Source organism: Aulonocara stuartgranti (assembly GCF_965226115.1).
Source record: "Aulonocara stuartgranti genome assembly, chromosome: 8".
Taxonomy (NCBI): domain Eukaryota; kingdom Metazoa; phylum Chordata; class Actinopteri; order Cichliformes; family Cichlidae; genus Aulonocara; species Aulonocara stuartgranti.
The window spans coordinates 335469-357500 of record NC_138959.1 but is presented as its reverse complement, the minus strand read 5'-3'; the positions used below and the strand labels follow the sequence as shown (position 1 = coordinate 357500).

Below are 22032 nucleotides of genomic sequence, written 5' to 3'. Positions count from 1 at the left end.
AAACTCATAAACATGTTATAAACATCACGTACAGGCCAGAGGAACAGGACCTGTGTGCAGTGACAGGAGACGTGTCTCACGGCGCGTTCACATATTTGACTTTCGGGCAGCTGGCTGCAGAAAAGAAGCATCTGAAGGAGAATATCGATATTTTCCGATCACTCTTTGAATTATGAACGATCAGCCCGAGCCGGGTAACATTCAGACGCTTGTTGTGCAACATGAAAAACAGAAGTTCACAGCTGGGCGCAGCACGGGGCCGCTTTCCTGAAATCCTCCAAAAATGACACAGAGTCTGGTTGGCAGAATCGTCCCCGGTTCCTCGCGGGGAATTTGCACTTGTGACCTCCGTGTTTGCGAACTGCTCTGCGTGAGAAGCGAGTCTGACACACACCTCAAACTAAATTATTGCCCCACACACAGGCAGAGGTGTGTTTGCAGGTGCTTGTTTGTCACGGTGCGCGTGTGACCTCGGCAAACACTGACTCTTCTTTCTTCTCCTGCTGTGGAAACTTTGCTGCTGACGCACAGTTTAAATGTGACACACACACACACACACACACACACACACACACACACACACACACACACACACACACACACAGACTTCACCTTCGTGCTGCAGCGGCAGCTTCACTGGGTTCTCCAGCAGCGACTTGAGCACTCCGTGCGTAGCCATGGGCAGGAAGCCCGGGCTGAGCGGGGTGAGCGGGCCGGGGTGTCGGGAAATCTTCTCCATCACGCCTCCTTGCATCGGGACTTCAGTCTGGGAAACGAGCCGAGCAGAGCCGCAGGTGTGACACGGTAAGGTGAGCGCTGTCCTCGCGTTGTGGCCTCACGTCCACGCGGAAAGGAATCCTTTCAGAATAAAAGTTGCTGCTCTCAGCACACACGACCTGCTGCGTGCGCGTGCGGCGGTGCCTGACCGGGCTGCGGACCGAGCACCGAGTCCATGTGTGAGAACGGAGGACTGCTGACGTCAGAGCTGGAGCCATAACCCCGCCCCGCTCTCTCTCTCTCTCTCTCTCTCACACACACACCTTTGCTGAGCGTACTGCGCATGCTTCCTGCGCAGCGACAGCTTCATGGTGAGAGTGTTTTCCCTGTTGGAAGTGAAGTGAAAAATCTCTGTGATTTTCTGAAACCTGTGGAAAGTTTTTGCTCTGAAGGTGAAAAAAGAGGGCGTGGTCGGAGCTGAGGTTCACCTGAGGACTTAGGCTGAAAGCAGCTCACTGTCCTACAGTGAGTTCACCCTCAGTGAACTTACAAGGCGCCCTGTAGGTTTAAGAGAGGTGAAACCTGTAATGCTGCTGATGTAATAGTTTTCCTCTTATTTTGCGGTCGCCGAGAGCACGGCGACATCCAGCCGACCGCCTGAGGTATGCCTCAGCGGGAAATCTACGTTTAAACTTCTGACCTAACCACAAACCGCTCCTAACGCTTCCACGTCACATGAAATTCACATCGTAGCTACGGGTCAGGTGGACGCAGCCGGCAACGACGCCGAATGGCGAGGATGAGATGAGAGAGAGCTTTTATTTGTCAGTTGCAGTTGCCCACACCCGAGATGACAGACCTTGCCAACCGTACATACAATACACAAACATCACATTGGGGAGACAGGTCAGGCTAGGTAGCGAGGAAAAAACCCATCAAAAAGTGTAACACAAAGGATAATCCAGGAATGCACAGATATCATCACACGTAACAGAATACAACACAGACAAGCAACATGGGAGAATATTCCAGTGTGTAGTGTGTGTGCGATCAGTGTTGGTTCTTGGATGTTTATCGGTTCAGTTCTTGTTTTGTTCAGTGTTTCCTGCTTCATTTTACTTCCTGTTCCGTATCATCCCTGAGTCGCGCTCATGTGGGCAGCATTTCTGTCTGTTTCTTTCCATTAACGCTCATTCTGAGCAAGCTGCGTCTGGTTGATCTCTTAATGTTTCTGATCTGCAGACTAAACATCCAGAAACTTCCAGGAACAACCAAACCCTGAAAGTGTTTTTGTCTCTCGTGGAGTTTAAACTTCTCTCTGCTCTCAGCAGTTAAACCTTCGTGATCTGCAGACGTGCTGACATTTTATCTCTGAAACCTTCATTCAGGCCTTTTTATTCTTGTGAAATCTGCTTCCTTTAAAATTCACACACACACACACACACACACACACACAGCCTGCAGAGGTATGCTGGGTCACGTGAGTGGGCCGGCTTGACCTACTTTTGTCCAATGAGAGCCCGCCGTGTCCCGCTCTTCTCCCCCTCCTCCCCGCCCCTCTGTGGCTCAGTCACGTGGAACCTGGCGTGCTTCAGACAGGGAAAAACAAACGCAACCCAAGGAGGAGACAAGATGAGGGAGGGAGGAAGGAAATGAGGAAGCAGAGAGAGTTTAAGACATTAAAAATGTCAGATGAAACGTTTCAGTGAGGGAAACGTCTCCGGACTCAAACCTGCAAACACGTAATGAGCTTCAGTGATATATGTGACGGTGAGGTGTTTGGAGAAGCAGGGTCGCTCAGGGCTCCGCACTGATTGGTTCAGGTTTGAAGAACACGATTGCTCCGCTCAGACCTGCAGACCCCTCACACAGGTCCCTGCTCCAACCAGGCTGCAGCTTCAGAGCCCAGACCTAAACCCTGAACACCCTTCTGTCACTTTATTCACGCAGCTTTAACACAGCTTCATGTCTGTCTGTGGATGGTTAGGTGTGGGTGGAACGAAGGAAGGAAGTGAGAAAGGAAGAATGGAGGGAGGGAAGGAAAAGAGGAGAGCAGATTCTTCTTCAGAGGAGATGAAAAAAGAGATGAGACGAGCAAAAGAGGACAGTCGTGGCACATGTAGGGACATCTCGAAAGAGTAGGACTGTTCTTGTCGTCAAAGGAGCTTGCAAAGAAAAGCGTCTGGACTTCTTTAAGTTGCTTGAAGACACAGTTTCACACCTTGGCCCAGATGATTAGAGGATCATCAGGGGGTCCTTTTGTCCCTCTGTGGGGGGACGCTCCCACTAGGTTTAAATCTGGGACTCCCCACCATTTGACCTTAGAACTGAAGAAGCTTCTCGGATGAGAGGTGAAACGTCTTCAAGCAACTTAAAGAAGTCCAGACGCTTTTCTTTGCAAGCTCCTTAGACTACGATGACCTGGATGACTGAGAACCTTCACAGACAAAGGACTGTTCTTCCTCCCCACTGTTGCCAGCTGGTGCCCATAGGGAGTCAGTGTTGTGGTTTCTCTCTGACCACCATGAACAGCATCAGAAAGTGATTTCTTGTGTCCTGGACTTTGGAGCCTCGTGAGGCCTGATCTGATGTGAAGCTCGTCTAACATGCAGCCATATGTGACGGTGGACAGAAACAAACAACAAACCCCTCTCAGCCTCGCTCTCATTAAAAGCTCCTAGCAACAGCGTTTGTTAAAGGATGGGGATGTTGTGATGACCTTTTTGAGAGGAAAGTAGGGCAGCGGCGAGACACGCCTGCTTCAGAGCGGGGACTGGGCCAAACACGGTTCTGACTCATCCCGTTAACACGCACGCTGCACCTGTGAGCGCCTCGCTAACACACCTGCTGAGGACACCTTCAGGCTGCATATTAAGGCTGTATCCCAATTCAGGGTCTGCAGCCTTAAAGTACGCAGCCTCAACGATCCTCAAGGGCCGCGTACTCAAAGACCGCTAAGGCCGGAAGTGCGAGGCTTGTGAAATGGGACGGTGTAGCCTCCGTCGCGCTGCCCAGGTTGCCTAGCAACCATGATACTAACAGCTGGAAACGTGTCATACAGCTGTGTTTGACAGAAATGAAGGAGAAAATCTTTTGTTCATCTGTTTGTTTGTTTCTACATGAGCTTTGATCATTCTCTGTGAGATTAAGCTCAGCTATTGAACGGCGTATATTTTAAAGTAAAGGCTTTAAAACCAAGTTAGTACAAACGTCACTGATGTCACATGACTTTGCCGACATGTGGCCAACAGTAATGTTTAATGTTCTTCGTTATTAAACATTTGCACATAAATAAGTGACATAATATTCAGTACTTAAAGTTTACTCTTCGGGCGCCCCTCATCTGCCGTTTTTTTTCGGCAAAATTATCCACACCCACCGCCGCGCTATGCATTCTGGGATATATTGGGCCACGAAGTCTACACCACCATGTCCTTAAAATTCAGGGAAATGAAGGACGCATTTGAGGGCTGCATTTCGAGCAGCCTTTGAATTGGGACAGCCTTCGTCGCGTCGCTGTGACGTAATCGGCCTTAAAATGCGGCCTTTAAGGCTGCAGACCCTGAGTTGGGATACAGCCTATGACTACGTTCACACTGGCCCGGATAGATTTGAAAACGGCGTTTTCGTCTGAAAACGCTCCGCGTCCACACTAGTTGTGCGTCCACATTGAAACGTCTGAAAACGCTTACGTTCCAGTTCTCCGCATGCGTTATTTACTTTCCGGCAAAATGTCGAGGAAAAGCAGCGAGTTTTTTAAATGGACTAACAATGAGGTGGAGTTGTTGCTACGAGTAACACAAAAGTACAAAGTTGCAAACGTGAGTGAGAATTAAATAATTTGAAGAAAAGCTCTCTGGAGCATGTACAGGACAGTACTGCAGAGGGTCATCAACACAGCCCAGAAGATCACTGGCTGCTCTCTGCCCAGCCTGGAGGTCACTGCAAACTCTCGGTACCTCAGCAGAGCTGGCAATATCATCAAGGACCACTCTCACCCCAGCAACCAACTGTTTGAACTATTACCGTCAGGCCGACGGTACAGGTCACATAAAACCAGGACAAACAGATTCAGGGATAGCTTCTTTCCCAGAGCTATCACCGTAGTAAATAAGCACAAAAACAATTGAACCTATTCCATACCGTCACTGTCATTATATTATGCTGCTATTCATACTGTCATTATATTAATGCTGCTATCCTGTATATATTGTACATACTATTGTTTGAGTACTTGCGATTATTTTATTGTACTTTTTATATTTTACATTTATATTTATTATTTATCTTGCACCAAGGGAGTGCCACTCCAATTTCGTTGTACTCTGTACAATGACAATAAAGGCTATTCTATTCTATTCTATATTAATCTTTAATACGGCTGTCAAACAAAACAACTGCTGTGTAATACCCTCCACTATCTTAGTTTAATTGGTCACATGACTGCATCACATGACTGCATCACATGACAAACATGCGTCATCGTTTTAGAAAGTCTCCGTTTTCACTGTCCACACTGCGACAGGAAAGCACTGTCTTCAGATGTATTCGTTTTCTGAGCGTTTTCAAAACGCTGCGTTTTCCTTGGGGAAACGCAGCCTCAGTGAGGACGGGAGGCCAAACGGAGAGAAAACGATGCGTTTTCAAACAGCCTAAAGCTGCACTGATCAACACTAACACCTTCATAACAAAGTGTTAGAGCCCACACGGAGTGATTTATGAAAATTCGACAAAGCTAACCCTGTGCGCTCTCTGGTGTCCAGCAGGGGGCGACTCCTCTGAGTCTGATTGTACAGAAGTGAGAGCAGCTGTGATTCTAGAGACTGCATTACAGCGTGTGTGCGTAGGCTGAAAACCCTGCTTTGAGGCAAACAGACACAACCGTATCTATAAATTGGTATTTAATGCTAAATAACAGCCTTCAGCTCTGTTACTACAGTCATTAAAAATGTTCAGGTGAAGATGGCCACTACAGCTGCCTGTGTCACCATCCACCTGTCAGTCAATCAGGACACGCCCCCAATAATGCAAACTTCACGTCTTTATACAGTAAACATGTTTATTACTGCTGTAGTGTGAGCGTTTGGGGATTGACCCCCGCTGGACGTCAGAGGAACTGCAGGTTTGATGGTGGGTCAGGTACTGATTTTGTCTCCAGGATTTCCAGGAGCTGCTAATTGTGATCGCCTTGTTTTGTTCCCACATCAGCTACGCTGCAGTGTACGTGTGCATGCGCAGGTCTCCTCTTTGCTTTTGTCCCAACAGTTTACAACCAAATTTGACGTTACACAACCTGCAAAGCCTCAACCTGGATGCTGAGAGGTCACAGATTGCATCAACCTCTCAGTCAGGCATGGATTAGAAAGCCGGGCCCAAACAGATCAGTTAGATTGGCCTGCTTAATAACATCAGTGATGATGAGTCTTACAAGGTACCAGCAGGTCAGCGCTCCATTCAGGCCAGCTTTGGTTATGTAAAGCAGAATTTCAGCCGTGCAGCAGGATTATATGAGCGTGCTGTTGTTTACAGAGAACTATTAAAACTGAGCCACAAACAAGGCCTGCAGTGGAGGCGAGCTCCGGGCCTCAGAGGGAGGATGCACAGACTGAACAAATGGCTGATCCATTTCAGGAGTGCAGTGTAAGAAAGCTGAGACAAAGACAGAAGAGGAAGAGAAATATGTGATGGAGCAGAGACGGAGAACTTTGATGGAAGGAAGCAGGAAGTAGATGAGACCCTAAACCTGCCCGAGTCCAGAAACGAGTCTGAACCCGAGCAGCAGGGCTGTCGAGCATCAGGCCGTGTTTAGCTACTGTTATGTGCATGTTTCACATTATTACTGTTTGCAGCAGCAGCACATATTCAGAGCTGCACTGAGCTGGAATCGAAGCTTGAGCCCGAGGCAGGAAGATTATTGGCTCGGGCCTCGCATGCACTATAAATACTGCCATTCAGCTCACACGGCGGCACATTCGTGCACTCCACGGGCGACGAACACACACATCTGTATGCAAAACACGACTCGCCCAATCACGTCTTCACTCTGATTAAACTCATTATCCTGCAGACAAATCAAAGCATAGAGTCCAGCGTGAAATGGAAAGACAGCGCGCGAGTATCGATCCACAGCGATGACATAATGCTCCGCAGTCCAATAATAAAGCAGCATGTGGGACGGCACAGCGGTGAAATCATTCCGGCGTTTCAGTCATGCTTTGTGATTGTCTCACATCCCACCACACGAACATGACGAGTCTTCACTTTCACAGGAAGTTACAGTAAATCTGTTTTTATGTGTTTCTCCCTTTTTATTACCAACTCCTGATGAAAAATGATGGATGATTTTTCTTGGTTACTTTTCTTCCGTTTTTGTTGTTGTCCCGTCTCTTGGCTGCCTGAATTCTCGTCTTCTTGACTCACGGCTTTGGTGGAAATTTAATTCAACTTTAAACAAAATGTCAACAAACACCTGCGTGTGTTTTAATTCACTATAACCTGAAGTCATGAAGAGAAAGACGTACAATTCAATAACATCTCAACTATGTTTATTATTTATTTTCACAGTGACCCGGAGGTTTTCATCATAACAGCGTCATATTGAAATAATCTTCTTTTATATTAGGAAAAGCTGTCTACAGATTAAGGTGTAGTTTAACTACATGTACATGAAAACACCGTCAGCTGTGAGCCCCCCGCTCTCCTCACAGACGAAACTGAGGAAATGATTTGATTGGCTAAAAGATGTCATGTGGGATGAGTTAGAACGCACGTCACTGGTGTGTGACCATTGTAGAAACAACAGAAACACGTGTACGAGCGAACTTGAGCAAAACAAAAATCTAGAAAAACAATCTAGTTATAGCTCCGAGTCCATATAGAGCCGCGTCCAGACCCAGATCTGGACCAAGGTCCACCTATTGGGGACCCTGACCTGACTGGTGGTTACTTTAGACCTGGAGAGGGGAAGTCCAGGCCTCGAGGGCTGGTGTCCTGCAGCTAGGCTGTCGTTATCGCATGACCAAAAGAAAGACGACTGCAGTGATGCCAAACGTGACTCTGGTGTTCAGCAGCCACCATCCTTTTAGTCATGCAGAAGAGTTCATTTAAATCACTTTAATATTCCAAACTGATAATGTAGCCTAGCTAAGCCAGCTGGTCAACGTCGTCGCTATCAGAGTGAAACTAAGTACTTCATATAAACTTTTTGTTGCTGTCAGACAGCAGTGAGCGAATAAAAACTGCTGGTTTGACGTATGGAGTCGCCGCTGTTGTTTAACTCGTGCAGAGCCGCCTTCTGTCCGTCTGTTCTCCATCTGATCGATTGTTTTGATCCTCTGATGTTCCCTTTCAGGCTGCCGTGCGAGCGGCTGCAGCCAGAAAAACACTTCCTGTTAGTTTGAACAAGTTTGTGGCAGCAAACTTCACCGTGACCCTGAAGGACAATTCAGAAGCAGGAATGTCGACCTTCTCAGATTAGCTGAGCTCTCAGCATCCACTGACAAAACCTTCCTGTTGCTGGGAATAAAAGCATATCGAGCGCTCGGCGAGGCTCTCCGCGACGAGAGAAAAGGCCGGAAACTGAGCAGGGACAAAAAAAGGAGGCAGAGGAGCGCTGCAGCAATTTAAAACATAATGAAGGAGAGTCGAGACGGGCTGAAGTGGTCAAGAAAGAACTGCGCTCACACTGAATAGAGACAAATTACATTCCCAGAATCCTCAGACCTTCATAATTCTCCATTTTTAATGCATGAAGATGTTTTCTGGAGAGAATGACACAACCTTTACAGAAACTAAAGTGCTTTCAGTTTTTCCATCATGGTGAGCGAGGCGCTGCCGAGGCTCAGAGAACGTTTTACACGGCAGTAAAACAAACAGACACCTGCAGACACGACTCAGGGCGTGAAAGTTCAACCTAAATGTCTTTGTGTTCATGTCAGAGACCACAAAGCTTTCTAATGCAGGTCTGTGGGGCAAATGCTTCTGAGTCACCAGTGCAAAAAACCTGCAACATTAATGAAATGCAGAGCTTTTATCTCGTTAGCCTGTTTGCTAATACATGTCTTAAAGGACACACAGATGTTTTATAGTTTATAGCGCTCATAGTTTACTGACTTTTCTGAGACTCTGACCTCAGGGGGGCAGGGATAGCTCAGTAGGTAGAGTGGTGGCCCCATGATCGGAAGGTCGGGGGTTCGATTCCCCTAAACAGCTACCCTGAGGTGCCCCTGAGCAAGGTACCGTCCCTACACACTGCTCCCCGGGCGCCCAATGGCTGCCCACTGCTTCACTGAGTGAGTGGGTTAAATGCAGAGAGGGATTTTCCCCACGGGGACCAATAAAGTACACCTTCTTCTCATTATTACAGGCTTTATGTTTATTATGAAAATCCACGACAGGAACAGGAAATATGTAACAGGAAGTGAGCAGAGGAGGCGGTTGACTTTCAGGAAGTCGTGTTGCTTAAGTCATGAGTCGGCGCTTACTGTAGCTTGGCTAACATCACGTGCCAGCGATACACCGAAATGTAAACTGAAGCTCCGCCCAGAACATAAAGCTGGCGCTGTTTGCACATTAAAGCTAACGGCTAGTCGTTACTTCGTTACTCCTGCTGCACGAGTAACACGCGTGAAACAAATATCTTATTTGTTATGTGTCTTTATTTATGAGTTCTTTTTAAGAAAATATGCCAGTGCAGCTTAAAACATCGACGAACGCCCTCTGATGGAGAAACTGTGCGTCGTCAGTGCTAACATGAAGGGTGTCTCTTCACTTTCTTGCTGTTTAAATGTTGACACTAGCTCAACGACGAGCCCGCCGGGCTCTTGTTAGTAACCCTGAAATGATGTTTGCTCGCAGACATACATTTACACGTTGAATTGCTTTATAACAGCTATAAATGTATATAAATATAAGTGTCACATGACTGCAGTAATGATAGAGGAATCGGGGATGGATGGCGAATCGGCTCCTACATCTTCATCTCTGCGGTCGGGTTCTGTCTCTGCTTCACCGCCTCTCCATCACACCCTTCCCCCACCTCTGAAGTCTCCTGAGGTGGAGGCGTCAGCTCCGGGGCGCCGCCGCTCGACCCGGGAGGGCTCCATGATGTCGTCTGGGTCACGTGACTGTCGAAACAGAGAAAAAGCAGCTTGTTCAGCGTTATCGATCGCCTGAAACTGAATCCTCCTACAGGAGCTGTTTTGTGAAGTGAAAACTACGAAGTGTCTTCTGGCAGCAAAATGAGATTTAAAGTTTGACTAATGTGAACTTCCTGTTTCACAGCGAGCTCTGCAGGTACGCCGTAACTCCTCTGAAACCTTACAGTGACTCAAACTCAAAAAAACATCTACAGTGAAGTATTTGTAGGTAAATACAGTCACATTGTTATTTCCATTTACTTCCAGGATCCGTATTATTAACTGAAACCGATCAGCGTCAGTATCATCTTTGTGCTCTGATGTTCAGATCATTACAGACTGTACTCCGTAATTATCCCATAAATCCAGAGTTGGACGGCTGAATTTTCAGGGACTGTGGGGAATCTTTATCCAGCGCCTCGTTCTGTTAATCCCATCTGAAAGAGGCTTACAGCAGATCCATCGTTATCATCCAGCATTATAGCCCTGGATATAGTTTTGGACATAATGTGATATTTGAATATTTGAACTTGTAATTACGAGCCCAACAACACAATCCCTGTATGAGGTTATTCAGCCCATGAAGGTGTGAAAACACTCTTACTTGATGTAGTATTTCACTCCGTCTGCAGTGTAAGCTTCCTCCCAGCCGTAGGGAAGGCCTGCAGGGGAAAATTAAATCTTATTTAGAGCTCGTCATGTTTAATGTTTGTTCTTTCTGGACGTGGGTGAGATCGTGTGTAGTTCCACTTTATCCCGACGTAACGAGGCCAGCAGCTCACAAACACACAAATATCAAGTTTCTATTCAGCCTGAGAAGCTCCACTGCTCCATAAAACCGTCACCCCGAGACTCCACACTGATCTCTGCTCTCAGAGAACAAAACAGGTTTCAAATGCTGCCCAGAGGACATCAGAGCAGAAACTGACACCAAACGTCTCGTTCAGAGTGGAGGGTCTGTGGTGATTCACGTATTACTGATGTGTTTGGCTGGCTTACCGACATTCCCCTGTCCTCCTTCTGTCCATATCCAGCTATCCGTCCTCAACACGTGTCTCACTTTTTCACTATTTGCTACATTTGCAATATTCTGTTCAGCCAGCTGGAGGATAAAGTGACTGTAATCGTACCTTTGCAGATATATTATTACTCCATCTATCTTCTCATCCTCACTAATGTGCACAAGCGCTGGTTATTGATTCAGCAGTGACCTCTCAATAAATAAATAAATGATGACAATGTAGAAATGCCAAAAGCTGCAGTTCCTCTAATGTCCACTGGAGGCTCCAAACATGAGTCAGTCCTCAGAGACAGATGTAACACTCGTGATGTCCCGGAGTCTGTTCTGAGATGAACATTTCCACAATCGTCGTCACCTTGGTTCCTAAAACCCGGACGTGACCACGAAGATGTTTCTCACTGTTTAATTACTTACCAATTAGAACTTTTCACAGCTTCACTGCAGCTGATTGGTGTTTAAGTTCATCTCTTCCATTCAAGCTGTGACTGGAGCAGCATGCTAGCAATCAGTGCAATCACATGGAAGTTGTTGCCAATCAGTTGGGGAATACTGGGGAATATCAGTGGTTGCCAGGAGCTCCCTGATCAATCTGTAGACCTGTGAGACTTGAGCAATAATTTTCCCACCAACTGCCATCAACCTCCAGCAACCACTCGCAATCAGCCAGGAAATACAGATTTTTCACCCACGACCGGAGGTCACCAGACGGTTGCAGACCGGTCTCTAGACCTGTGTGACTGAGGCTTCACTCACTCGATCTTACAGGATTGTCACACATCCAGAACGGCAGATATGTTAACATCACGTAATCCTCAAGAGGACCAGAAATCTTTTTGCAACCATAGCTAGCGTCATCTGGTGGCCTTCAGATGGAAGACAGTTTTCCTCCTTTCAGAACAATGTTCCTGTACACACTGCAGCTAGCAGGCAGTGCTTGCCCCTGTCCACATCACCATGTGCAAACAGGCTACAGTTCTCTAAAAAGGCCCAAACTCTAACCTTAACCACCATCGATTAGTCCTGTGTGTGCGACGTGTGTACAAACGAGTGTGGTGTCTCGTCTGTATGACGCCGTCAGGTATGAACGAGCACTCTTACGACTACACAGGAACGCGCTGAAAGACGACATTTGCAGGATAATCCTCCCAACCCCAGAGGACGAGCTTGAAAATGCTGATGGGGAAACACTTGTCTTACAGCCTGCAGTCACCACAAACGTCGGGCAGCAGCATCCCATAATAAACAGAATGTCCGTGTTATTGTTTCATATAAAACAAACGCACATTTTCCCTCGTCGGTCTCACAGACACGAATTAGAGGACACAGGTGTCGTTACTGGATGTAATAAAACGTTCCCACAGAGCTGTGTCAGCCTGTTTCTGCCTCTGTGCTTCCTCTGCAGGCCATCACATAATCACAATAACCTGCATGCGTGTGCACGGAGACGGCTCAGCGCCGGAACAAACACCTGACCTGCGGTTTCACCCCGGCGGCCTGAGCGCTGCAGGGAGGCCCGTGAGACGGGAGGCAGGAAGGGCAACATCGACGAGGGACTGAGCAGCTCCTGGAAACAAACGCTCTGCAGTCGCAGTTCCATGTTTTTATGCTCGACCTCCACACGACCTCAGTAAAAACCCGCAGACAGGAAGTGAGAGCGCATGACTGCTGCAGGAGGAGATAATCATGTTTTTATCATGCAGCCGAGTGTGTGTGTGTGCAGCTGACTCAGAGCGTGCGCATCCATGTGGGTTGCGGTGGGAACTCGGTACAATCATGAAGTTCGTCAAAGCTAAAGCCCTACGTTTAAGAATAAAAACTAAAACGATTTTTAAAAACTGGGAGCACGCTCCTGACTCGTCCACTGAAAACACAGAATTCCCGTCTAAAGCATTTTGGGATGGACGGAGGATCCGCTCCCACATCTTTGTGTCTGCAGTTGGGTTCTGTCTCTGCTCTGCTGCTGCTCCATCACGCCCTTCCTCTGCCAATTTGAAGCATCGAGGGTTCCTGGAGCTGGCTCGAGAACCCGGTTTGGAAAGTCTGACGGGATCAAAGTCCCGCTGAACTCTGAGACAAAGTCAACGTGGAAAGTCTGACCACAAGAAGCAGGAGACAGACGTGTGTGGAAGCTGTTTTAGCCTTATGTTTCTTGAACTTTGGGTGACTTGAAGATTGAGGATAAAATGGTTAAAAGACATCAAACAGTTAAAACTTTGGTGTCTGTTAAGGCCCGAAAAGAGAATATACACCACAGGAAGACCTGCAGGAACCCTGCAAGTGAAAATGATCATTCATTACACACTCCGTGGGAACAGTTCCCTTTCACTGAGCCATGCTGCTGGTGAGGTTATTCATTTTTAACGTCCACAGCAAAGTTCAGCAGGGTCATTCAGACTACGCTGGGTCCATGTGGCGGTGGATACCATCGCCACGGTTAACCATCCAGTCTTTAATGATGACGAGGTTTAAAGCTACAGCGCATTGCCTTCTGAGTGCACGATGGATCTCTAACGCTACACTTCTGAAGCTTTGGACAGATCCATTTCAAACACGCCAACAACTTCTGCAGCTGACCAATCACACGAGCCGAAGATGAAGTAAGGAATGACCAGCTTCCCTGCAGATCTCTCCTGCTCCAGTTCAGGAGTAACGTCTATAAAAAGCTTCCTGTGTACCTTTGTGGCGTATTATGTTCAGAGAACCCCGATCTGGGATTTATTGAATATCCCGTGTCCTCCTGATCCCACCTGTGTGAGCGCCTGTGAGGATGACGTCACACAGACAGGAAGCTGAGGCGGTGCAGGCCGAGACTTGTTCAGACACACAGAGTAACTTCACACAGATGCATTTTGGGAAGCGAGCTGAATGAACACGAGAGTAAGCCATAGGAGGCGTTGTTGTCATGGTAACAGGGTCTGAGTCGTCACAAACGAGGAATGAATGAAGCCGACGAGCCTGCTGATTGTTTCTCAGGCAGGGAGCGTGTGTGTGTGTGTGTGCCAGGTTTACACAGCTTTGTGAGGACGCCGCTACACTTATAGGGACCAAATGCAGGCATGTTTGAGACTCACAGTGTGGTTTTAGTGGCAGGGTTGCAGTTGGGTTATGGTGAGGGTTAGGGCGAGGGTTAGCGTAAGCGGCTAGGGAAAGCATTATGTCCCCACAAATGCATGAAAACAAGTGTGTGTGTGTGAGATCTGATCCTGAAGGTCTGCGGTTTGTCTCCGGTGGTCAGATCCTCTGGAGCGATAAAACTGAACGAGAGCCAGCGGTCTGATTTTAAAGCCGAGCAGGTTTCCAGGCAACCAGTGGTGTGATGAAGATGAGCTACAGGTGAGCGTGATGAAGCTCCGGATCAGACTGACCTACTTTCTCTGCTGATTATCTCTAACAGGACGCCTGTGTCCCGAGCCGTGGCTGTTAATTATGTAACAGCGCCCACGCGCTGATGGAGGGAAATTAGGTGACTGTGTCACAAACCTGCTGAATGCAAACCAAACAGCTTTCTCCAGCAAATACACAGAGCCCAAAGAAGGACTCCATCACATATATAAATCTCAGTCAAAGCAGCAAGAAATAAGTTCCAGTTAACGGTTGTAGCTGCCACCGCCTCTGAGACCAGCACAAAGTAAAAATAAAGTTTTGGGGTTTTTCTGTTTTTTTCAGCAGCTCCACATTTAAAGATATGATATTTTCTGTGAATTGACACAGAATTCCTGCTGCCTGAGGTAAATACAGGCCATTTACCATATTATAGTATTGTCAGATTATTATGATATATATATATATATATATATATATATATATATTAGGGGTGCAACGATACACAAAATTCACGGTTCGGTTCGGTTCGATACTTTGGTGTCACGGTTCGATATTTTTTCGATACAAAAACAATGTTTATGCATTTTTAAGTTGTCATTTATTAAAATTATAAATATATATTTTAACTCAAAAGTACAGTTTTTAAATTTAACCCTAACCCTTGTGCGTGTTTTTTATTTTGACAGCGAATGCGCACCTGCGGACCACTTATGTGCAGCCCTGGTTATTTAGCTCATCATATTGCAGCCACAGAAATTCTTTTGTCCATGAAACCATAAAGCTGCACTTTCTTTTTGCCTTATAGTCTGATTTGTCATAACTTCTCCTGCTGCTTTTACACACGCACTCACATAAGCTCAGCGATTCTCTGCGCGATCAACCTCTCACATGTTTAAGCTGCGGGAGATTTCACTTGTCATGTTTGCATAGTAAGCTAACGATTAATAAGACGATGTCAGAGGAATTGGTGCACAAATTATCATCACTCACAGATCAGTGCTGTCGCTCTCTATACACAGTTCGCACGATTGCAAAGTGAAAGCAAAAAAACAAGCGCAAATTCAAACGCGACTTCAATATGTCACATATTGACAGTGGCTCACCGATGCCAATGACATAATTACCCAGCTACATTTCTGAAAGAATGCAAAAGCATTGACATATATTTTTCCTACAATAGCCCGACGGGCAGGGAAGAGATAGATTTTGGTAGCCCGACTGAAAAAATCGCTAGCTCCGGGACGTCGGGCTAGCGATATTGCGAGCCCTGTATCTGATTGAGGAATCACTCATCTTTGGAAAAAGAGAGTTTATTACAGAGAAATGTCTCTTTCCAAAATAAAAGCTATACTATCCGCTTCTTCTGGGCTATATTCTCAGCAGCATAAGGAGAATCATGTGCTAACAGCTGTCTAAGTGACTCGGCTAAAGTTAGTAGCATGCTTGTTGTTTTTGTCTTTGCACTAGGATGATGTCGGCGTAAATGTGCAGTCATATTCGTTGTGTTCCCACTAGTGCTTTCAGGTTGATCTCGTTGAAATGACCTTAACGCCACAACACGGCAAATCTCCGTTAACGAGCTACCGCCGATCGCTCCATGCATGGGGCTAGACGGCCAACACGTTAACGAGCTAACTGCGCTAACACACTAGTTCCCACCCATGTAATTGAGCATTGCATGGCACATCCAACATACTGTTTTACTTTAGTCCATGACTCGCTTACCTTCAGGGTCATACGTCACATGAAAACCAAAATAATTCCAAACGCCAGATCTGAATGAGGTTCAATTTGCCTGTTGCAAGGAGAGCTTAACTTCTGTCTCGCTAGCTTGCCCTGCACTCTTCCTTCTGACTATGCTGTCTGTGTTGAGCGCTCAGTGGATCTGCGCTCGACAGTGCAGCCTAGGCGGAGTAGTCGAACACAGATTCACTGAGCGCTCAACACAGACAGCATCGTCAGAAGGAAAATTGATAAAATAAATGACAAATGTTGTATTGTTCGATACATATGCGTACCGAACCGAAAGCACTGTATCGAACGGTTCAATATCGATACGAATATCGTTGCACCCCTAATATATATATATATATATATATATATATATATATATATATATATATATATATAGTAGATCAGCTTGTTAGTGTCGGGGGGGTGCCTGTGATCAGGTACCCTGCTGGGGTAATAGGCTGGCCAAAGGAGGAGATAGAAGCCACTGACATAAAGACAAGAAAGCTCCTTACCATGCATGGAGGGTTTCACCCCAAGTCCAGCACCCACTGTATATATGCACACATATACATATATCACTGACTTTCAGCTTGTTGTGTTTGTGGATATATGACTGACTTTACTTATTAAACATTCGCACATAAATAAGTGACGTCATATTCAGTACTTTTGACAGTTCACTCTTCGGCCGCTCCATCTTATTAAGGAACTTCCACATACATAAATGTCAATTTCAAAACTCAACCCCATCATTTAATGTGTTTTTGATTGAAAGTGATTATTACTTAAACTCTCTTAAATTAACTTCCAATAAAAAAGGTTTATCATTGATTGAAATTCATTCAGAAATGTTTAACGAATGAGCTGTCACAACTTTCAAGTACAAAGTTATGAATTCTGTCACATGCCCCCCCCCCCCCCATTTTTTTCTTTTTTTCTTTTCTTATCCTTTATTTATTTCTCCTTCTTATTTCATTGTGCTGTATATTGTTACTCTTATTTGCCTTGCATGTCTACTGTACAAACTGAACTGGAATGACTGACTGTTCGCTTTATAAGTTCAATAAAGTTTGGAAAAAAAAAACCTCTTCGCCGCTCCCTTCTGCCGTATTTTGCGGCAAAATTATCCACACCCACCGCCGCGCTATGAATTGTGGGATATATGGGACCACGAAGCGTGCACCGGACCACGCTTGATATTTGGGGAAATCGACGGCGCATTTGGAGTATGCATTTGAAGTACACTTCGAATTGGGACAGCCGTCGTCACGTGGCGGTGACGTAACCGCACTTGAAATGTGTACTTCAAGCGTGCAGACCCTGAATTGGGACACAGCCTCTGTGTATTTGCTGGAAACGGTATTCACACCTTGCTTTTCTCTGAACTACCAGAATTTAATCTTCCTACTGAGCTGTGTCCTGGCTCTGTGTATTTGCTGGGGTTAAGAACTATACAACTAAACAAAGGCTTGTGTATTTTCTGGAAATACATCAGCGCTTTCCTGAACTGTTAGTTTGTTTGTTACAGAGCTGTGTGAATCTCCCAGCTCGGTGTGTTTGCTGGAAACACTTTAAAAACGCACACACTCCACCCACTTCAGTTTCTCACCTCTGTGTATTTCCTGAATACCTGTCATTCTCCTGGGCAGCACAGCGTACCTGAGGCTTCTCCTTAGTTCTCTGCGAGTATCACCTGGAAACACCTTTGGGAACTACATCCTTGTTCCCCTGACAAACACTTCCTGGTGGTGCATTCAAGGACGCTTGGAGAGTTACCTGACAGAGTGTGTTCTGTGTTCGTTTCCTCCAAATAGACTCACTGAATCAAAGCCCTCGTGTCATTTGAGTCTCTTAGTCTTTGATTTTTATGTATTTGTAATCATTTTGAGTCTCCTCTGGTCTTTCTGTCCCTCTGTGGTTTACTGCGTCAGCGTGGTGGCCGGCCTGAGTGAAGATGATGTGATGCTATTGAAATGCATCCAAGATGAAGAAGAATTCAAATGTTGTTGGAAATATTTGAGATAATGGAAGCACAAAATATTCAACAACAGTTCGGTCGTTTTCAGAGATTTTAATGTGGGATTTTTTAAACATCTTTTACCCTTAATCTAAAACTTCTGTCAGTCTTTACGTCTCAGACAATTTCACATGAAAAATTATTCCTTTTTAAAAATCTCAGTCGCAGCCCAGCTGTTCAGAGAAAAGTCACGACCGTACGGTTGAGAGCGGCTGATCCTTTTCCCCAGAGAACGCCGCGGGATCTGCAGCTTGTTCCGAAAACACAAACAGCAAAACCTCCAAACGCCATCGAAGCCCCTGAAGGCCTCTTTAATCCCAGAGTTCCCGTTTTAACGCGACCATCGTCCTTCCTGACATGGCGTTCGCGTGCGGGGCGGCGTGCAGGTTTCTCCTCCTGTACTGTTCGATGATGCGTCGCTGGCTAATCTACTGCACAAACACGAGCGTTCAGCCACTCAGACACTAAACACTGAGCTATGAGACAGAAACTACAGTAAGTTATCTAAGCTGTGTGAGCTCGCTCGTGGCGGAGCGGCAGCTACTGCACATGGCAACCTTATGATACTGTAATGTGTAAGTTTACATTGTTTATACTGTTTGTTAAATGAAGATATTTATTGAGACAGAGGCAGGGCAGGAGTCAAAGGACTACATGAATGTTTTATCCACCCACCAGGTTAATCGTGAGTTCTGGTGCCATTATAACAGGAAATGATGGAAAGATAAGAAATAACATCTAACTGACCAATAACAAAGCTGCTGTGTGTCTGCATGCCGCCTGTATTTAATGGATAGACCAATATGAACTTTGCATCATCATCATCATCATACAGTGATTATTAACATCTATATGTTTAAAAAAACATTTATTATACATTTTAATTCTGTGGATTTTCGTATTCGTCCACCTGAAAATGTGACGTCACGTTGAACCTGCATCGGCTGTTTATTAACGTTCACGTTTCTTTTATGCGTTAAAATTTTGTGAAGAATCTGAAAAAGCGCCGCAGAGCCGACCTTCAAATGTTGGTTTTTGAAATTCTGGGCTTTTATTCGGATGTTCCTCAGCACTAATTAGCTGATAATGCTAACACTGAGGGCTGAAAATGGTTACAAACATAAATTAGCACTTTGACAAAGAAAAGTAATGATATTTAAATAAAGCTGAGTTCTATTACGAATATGAACAATATGAAAACTTTCTCTTCAGGCAATTAACAACAATTGATTGTGAATGTGGAGCTGCGGGTTTTGGTGCCGTTTCTCTCATCGATGGCCAAACTTGAAAACATTCAGGTAGGCGCTCAGCTTCACAGACGCCTTCATCGAGTGAGTTAACCTGCACCAAACTCTCTCCTGTCGTGTTTCCAGGTGAAACACCTGACCCGTCCTGCAGCGAACGCAGGTTAAAACGCTGGAATAAAGCTGCTGTTCTGTGTGCAGATGCTTTCATGCAGAGTTCTGACATGGCGAGTCCTTCAGCAGGAGCTGAGGAGGTGTTGGGGAGAGAGCGGTGGGGATCACGGCTGGATGCTGAAGTCCGGCCGACATCTCGACGACTTTGTTCTCCAACAGTCGGGTCGTCTAGAAGCTCAGCACTGAAACGGAGGACAGTCGCTCACAGCGGCGGGTCGACGGGATTGTTTGTTTCGGCTTCATGCGGGGCGGCACACACAGACAGGAAGAGCAGGAGGAGGAGGACATGCAGACCGGCGTGCGTGGAGCTGAGATCACTTACAGTCGACATCCAGGATGGCTCTGACAGTCCGAGTGAGCTCCTGCGCCTCCTGGGCGAGTGTGGCCGCCGTCCACGGGCTTTTCTTGTAGCGGGCAGCGAGACCTTGAGACGACGCCCCGACTTTGACATCTCCGGAGCTGCAAACAGAGACAAGGATGAGTCAGAGGTGAAGTAACACAACGATCACTAACTCGGTCTGAGAGGACCTTGGTGGAGGTCGTCTGCAGCTGCGGAGCTCACAGAGGTCCTTTCATAACAAAATCTCAGGACAGAAAGCCCAGAGAATGTCCCAAACAAACGACGAAGCCTCGGCAGGTCGTCCTCGCTGAGAGCACTGTGTTGCTTCAGGCTTCAAATACTTGGTTCGTTGAGTCGAGGGTGAAATGATTGGTTGTGTGATTGGCTGATCAGAGTCCCAGCATGGACTAAAACACAAACAAGCTGCTACCTTCTTCTTTTTCTCCGGCTTATTTCAGGTTTTATTCTGATATTTACTCTGATTTTCTAAGAAAACTCACTGACAGCAGATAAAAAAACAAACTCAGTTTTCCTTCAATGCAAAAAGTTTTGATTGTAAAAGAAAAGATTAAACTTCACAAGCTGCAGGTTTTTTTTCTCCCTGAGATCGCTGATCATGAGGAACTGACAGATCTGACCAGACAAAAGAAGCTGCACAGGCTTTGTATTAAATACATTTCAGGTATTTTCATTATTTTCTGGCACATTTAGGATTTCAGCTGAAAGCAGGACATCCATCCCAACTGTTTCGTTGCTCATACCGAGGCTACTAGCTTGTAGGTGGCTCTCAGCCCTACTTTAGCATTAGCTTCTTTTGAACGTCCATGTCAGCTGTGTGAAGGTGATTCAAGCGCCTCATCTGGTTTGTTGTTACGGACGTTTCCATGGTGTTTCCTCCCGTTTAGCGAATGTTCTCTTTACTGACAGCGAGGAGCTTCCACGCTAACAGCGTGTTAGCATGTAGTTGTAAGTGTGTGACTTTTTACCTGCACTGCTGTGTGTGTGCTCAATATCAGACGTACGTGAGGCTGACCGAGTGGTGACCAATCAGGACAGATTCTGGTCCCGGTCGGTTGATCGGTGCACTCTTCAAACCCTGCAGACGCTGTGTGGACCAAACCGTCAGGTCACTTCCTGCCGTCTCACAGCGCTCTACTATCCTCCCCCCAGTATGAACCTGCTCCTCCGTCCTCAGGGACATTTCTTTCTGTCAGTACTGTGGCGCTGATGACTAACGACCTTAATAAGACTGATATTCATGATTCAGAAAGCCACTGAGTCGGCATCAATGAGCCTTTATTTCTGACTCAAGCCTCACGCCTGCGTCTCTGAACGCACTCACAGAGGCGCCGGCTGACATTTTAGCTGCCTGGTGGCCCAGAAACAACCAGACAGGTGAATAAAAGGAAAGGCAGGGCCCGGTGGGGGGGGTCCCACGGTTATGAAAGACGAGTGGAGGTGTCCCTCTGACCTGGACTGAAATAAAAGGAAGCAGGCAGGAGGTGTCCGAGCTGATAACCTGACCGAGTGACCCGATTCACTGAATCAGAGTTACACAAGCAGCCAGAAGGAGCCGAGGAAACCACGATGAGGAGGTGATAAGAGGAAAACAGAGAGAGGAGGCAGGAGAAATCGAATAAACACTGAAGAAGAAGAAGAAGAAGAAGAAGAAGAAGAAGAAGAGCTGGGGGGTTAAATTAACGCTGAGAGGATAAGAAAAGGAAAGATGACAGTAATAAAGGGCACAAGGTAAGATGAAAGACAGCAAAGAAGGAAAGATAGAAAGAGAAATGGAACAAAAAAAATTAGAAAGACAAAGACTTAAGGAAAGTCAGAAATAAGGAAAATGGAAAGGAAGGAAAGATGGAGACTGATGGATGGAAATAAGGAGTGAGAGGAGGAGAAATCTGCAGAAAGAAAGGTTGTGAGGAAGGAGAGTTAAAATAGAAAAGACACGTACAAGATGAAAAAGGAAAGAACAAAAAAAAAATAGAGGAAAAGGAAGGATAAAAGAATGGAAAGGATAATATGAGGAAGGAGAGAGGAAACAAGGATGAGAGTTAGAAAAACGAGGAAATTAGATCAGGAAGTGCTGTAACGTGTGACCTACTCTTCTTTGTTGGTGTCTTTGTGGAAGTTGATCAGATGATTGTTGATAACGAGCACAGAGTGACCTCACACACGCTCCTCATTTCATAACGCCGCCATCTCACCGCCGCTCACTGCGGGCGACCATTAACAGGAAGTAACTGCTGTCCTACCTGCACTGAAGTGGGTCAAGCTGGACCGCTGAGTGTGAGAGTGTGTGAGAGAGTGTGTGTGTG

At 46.1% G+C, this 22032-nt stretch overlaps 2 protein-coding genes across 8 annotated transcripts in view; both read right to left on the bottom strand.

Moving 5' to 3' along the window:
• hlfb (HLF transcription factor, PAR bZIP family member b) overlaps positions 1-1018 on the bottom strand; it is a 15013-nt gene extending 13995 nt beyond the window's left edge. For 2 of the 4 annotated variants that reach the window (XM_082544292.1, XM_082544293.1), the window contains exon 1: positions 613-1016. In XM_082544292.1, coding sequence (XP_082400418.1) covers positions 613-754 — 142 coding nt within the window. In that variant the 5' untranslated portion in view covers positions 755-1016. Of the gene's footprint in view, positions 1-612 lie in introns of all 4 variants that reach the window. The other 2 variants (XM_082544291.1, XM_082544294.1) reach the window with 2 other exon arrangements.
• An 8749-nt stretch (positions 1019-9767) lies between these two features.
• stxbp4 (syntaxin binding protein 4) overlaps positions 9768-22032 on the bottom strand; it is a 54891-nt gene continuing 42626 nt past the window's right edge. For 3 of the 4 annotated variants that reach the window (XM_082543729.1, XM_082543732.1, XM_082543731.1), the window contains 2 exons: positions 19691-19827; positions 18531-19550 (listed from right to left, as the gene is read on the bottom strand). In XM_082543729.1, the coding sequence (XP_082399855.1) occupies positions 19537-19550; positions 19691-19827 (151 nt within the window). In that variant the 3' untranslated portion in view covers positions 18531-19536. Of the gene's footprint in view, positions 9843-18530; positions 19551-19690; positions 19828-22032 lie in introns of those variants that run through there. The other variant, XM_082543730.1, reaches the window with a different exon arrangement.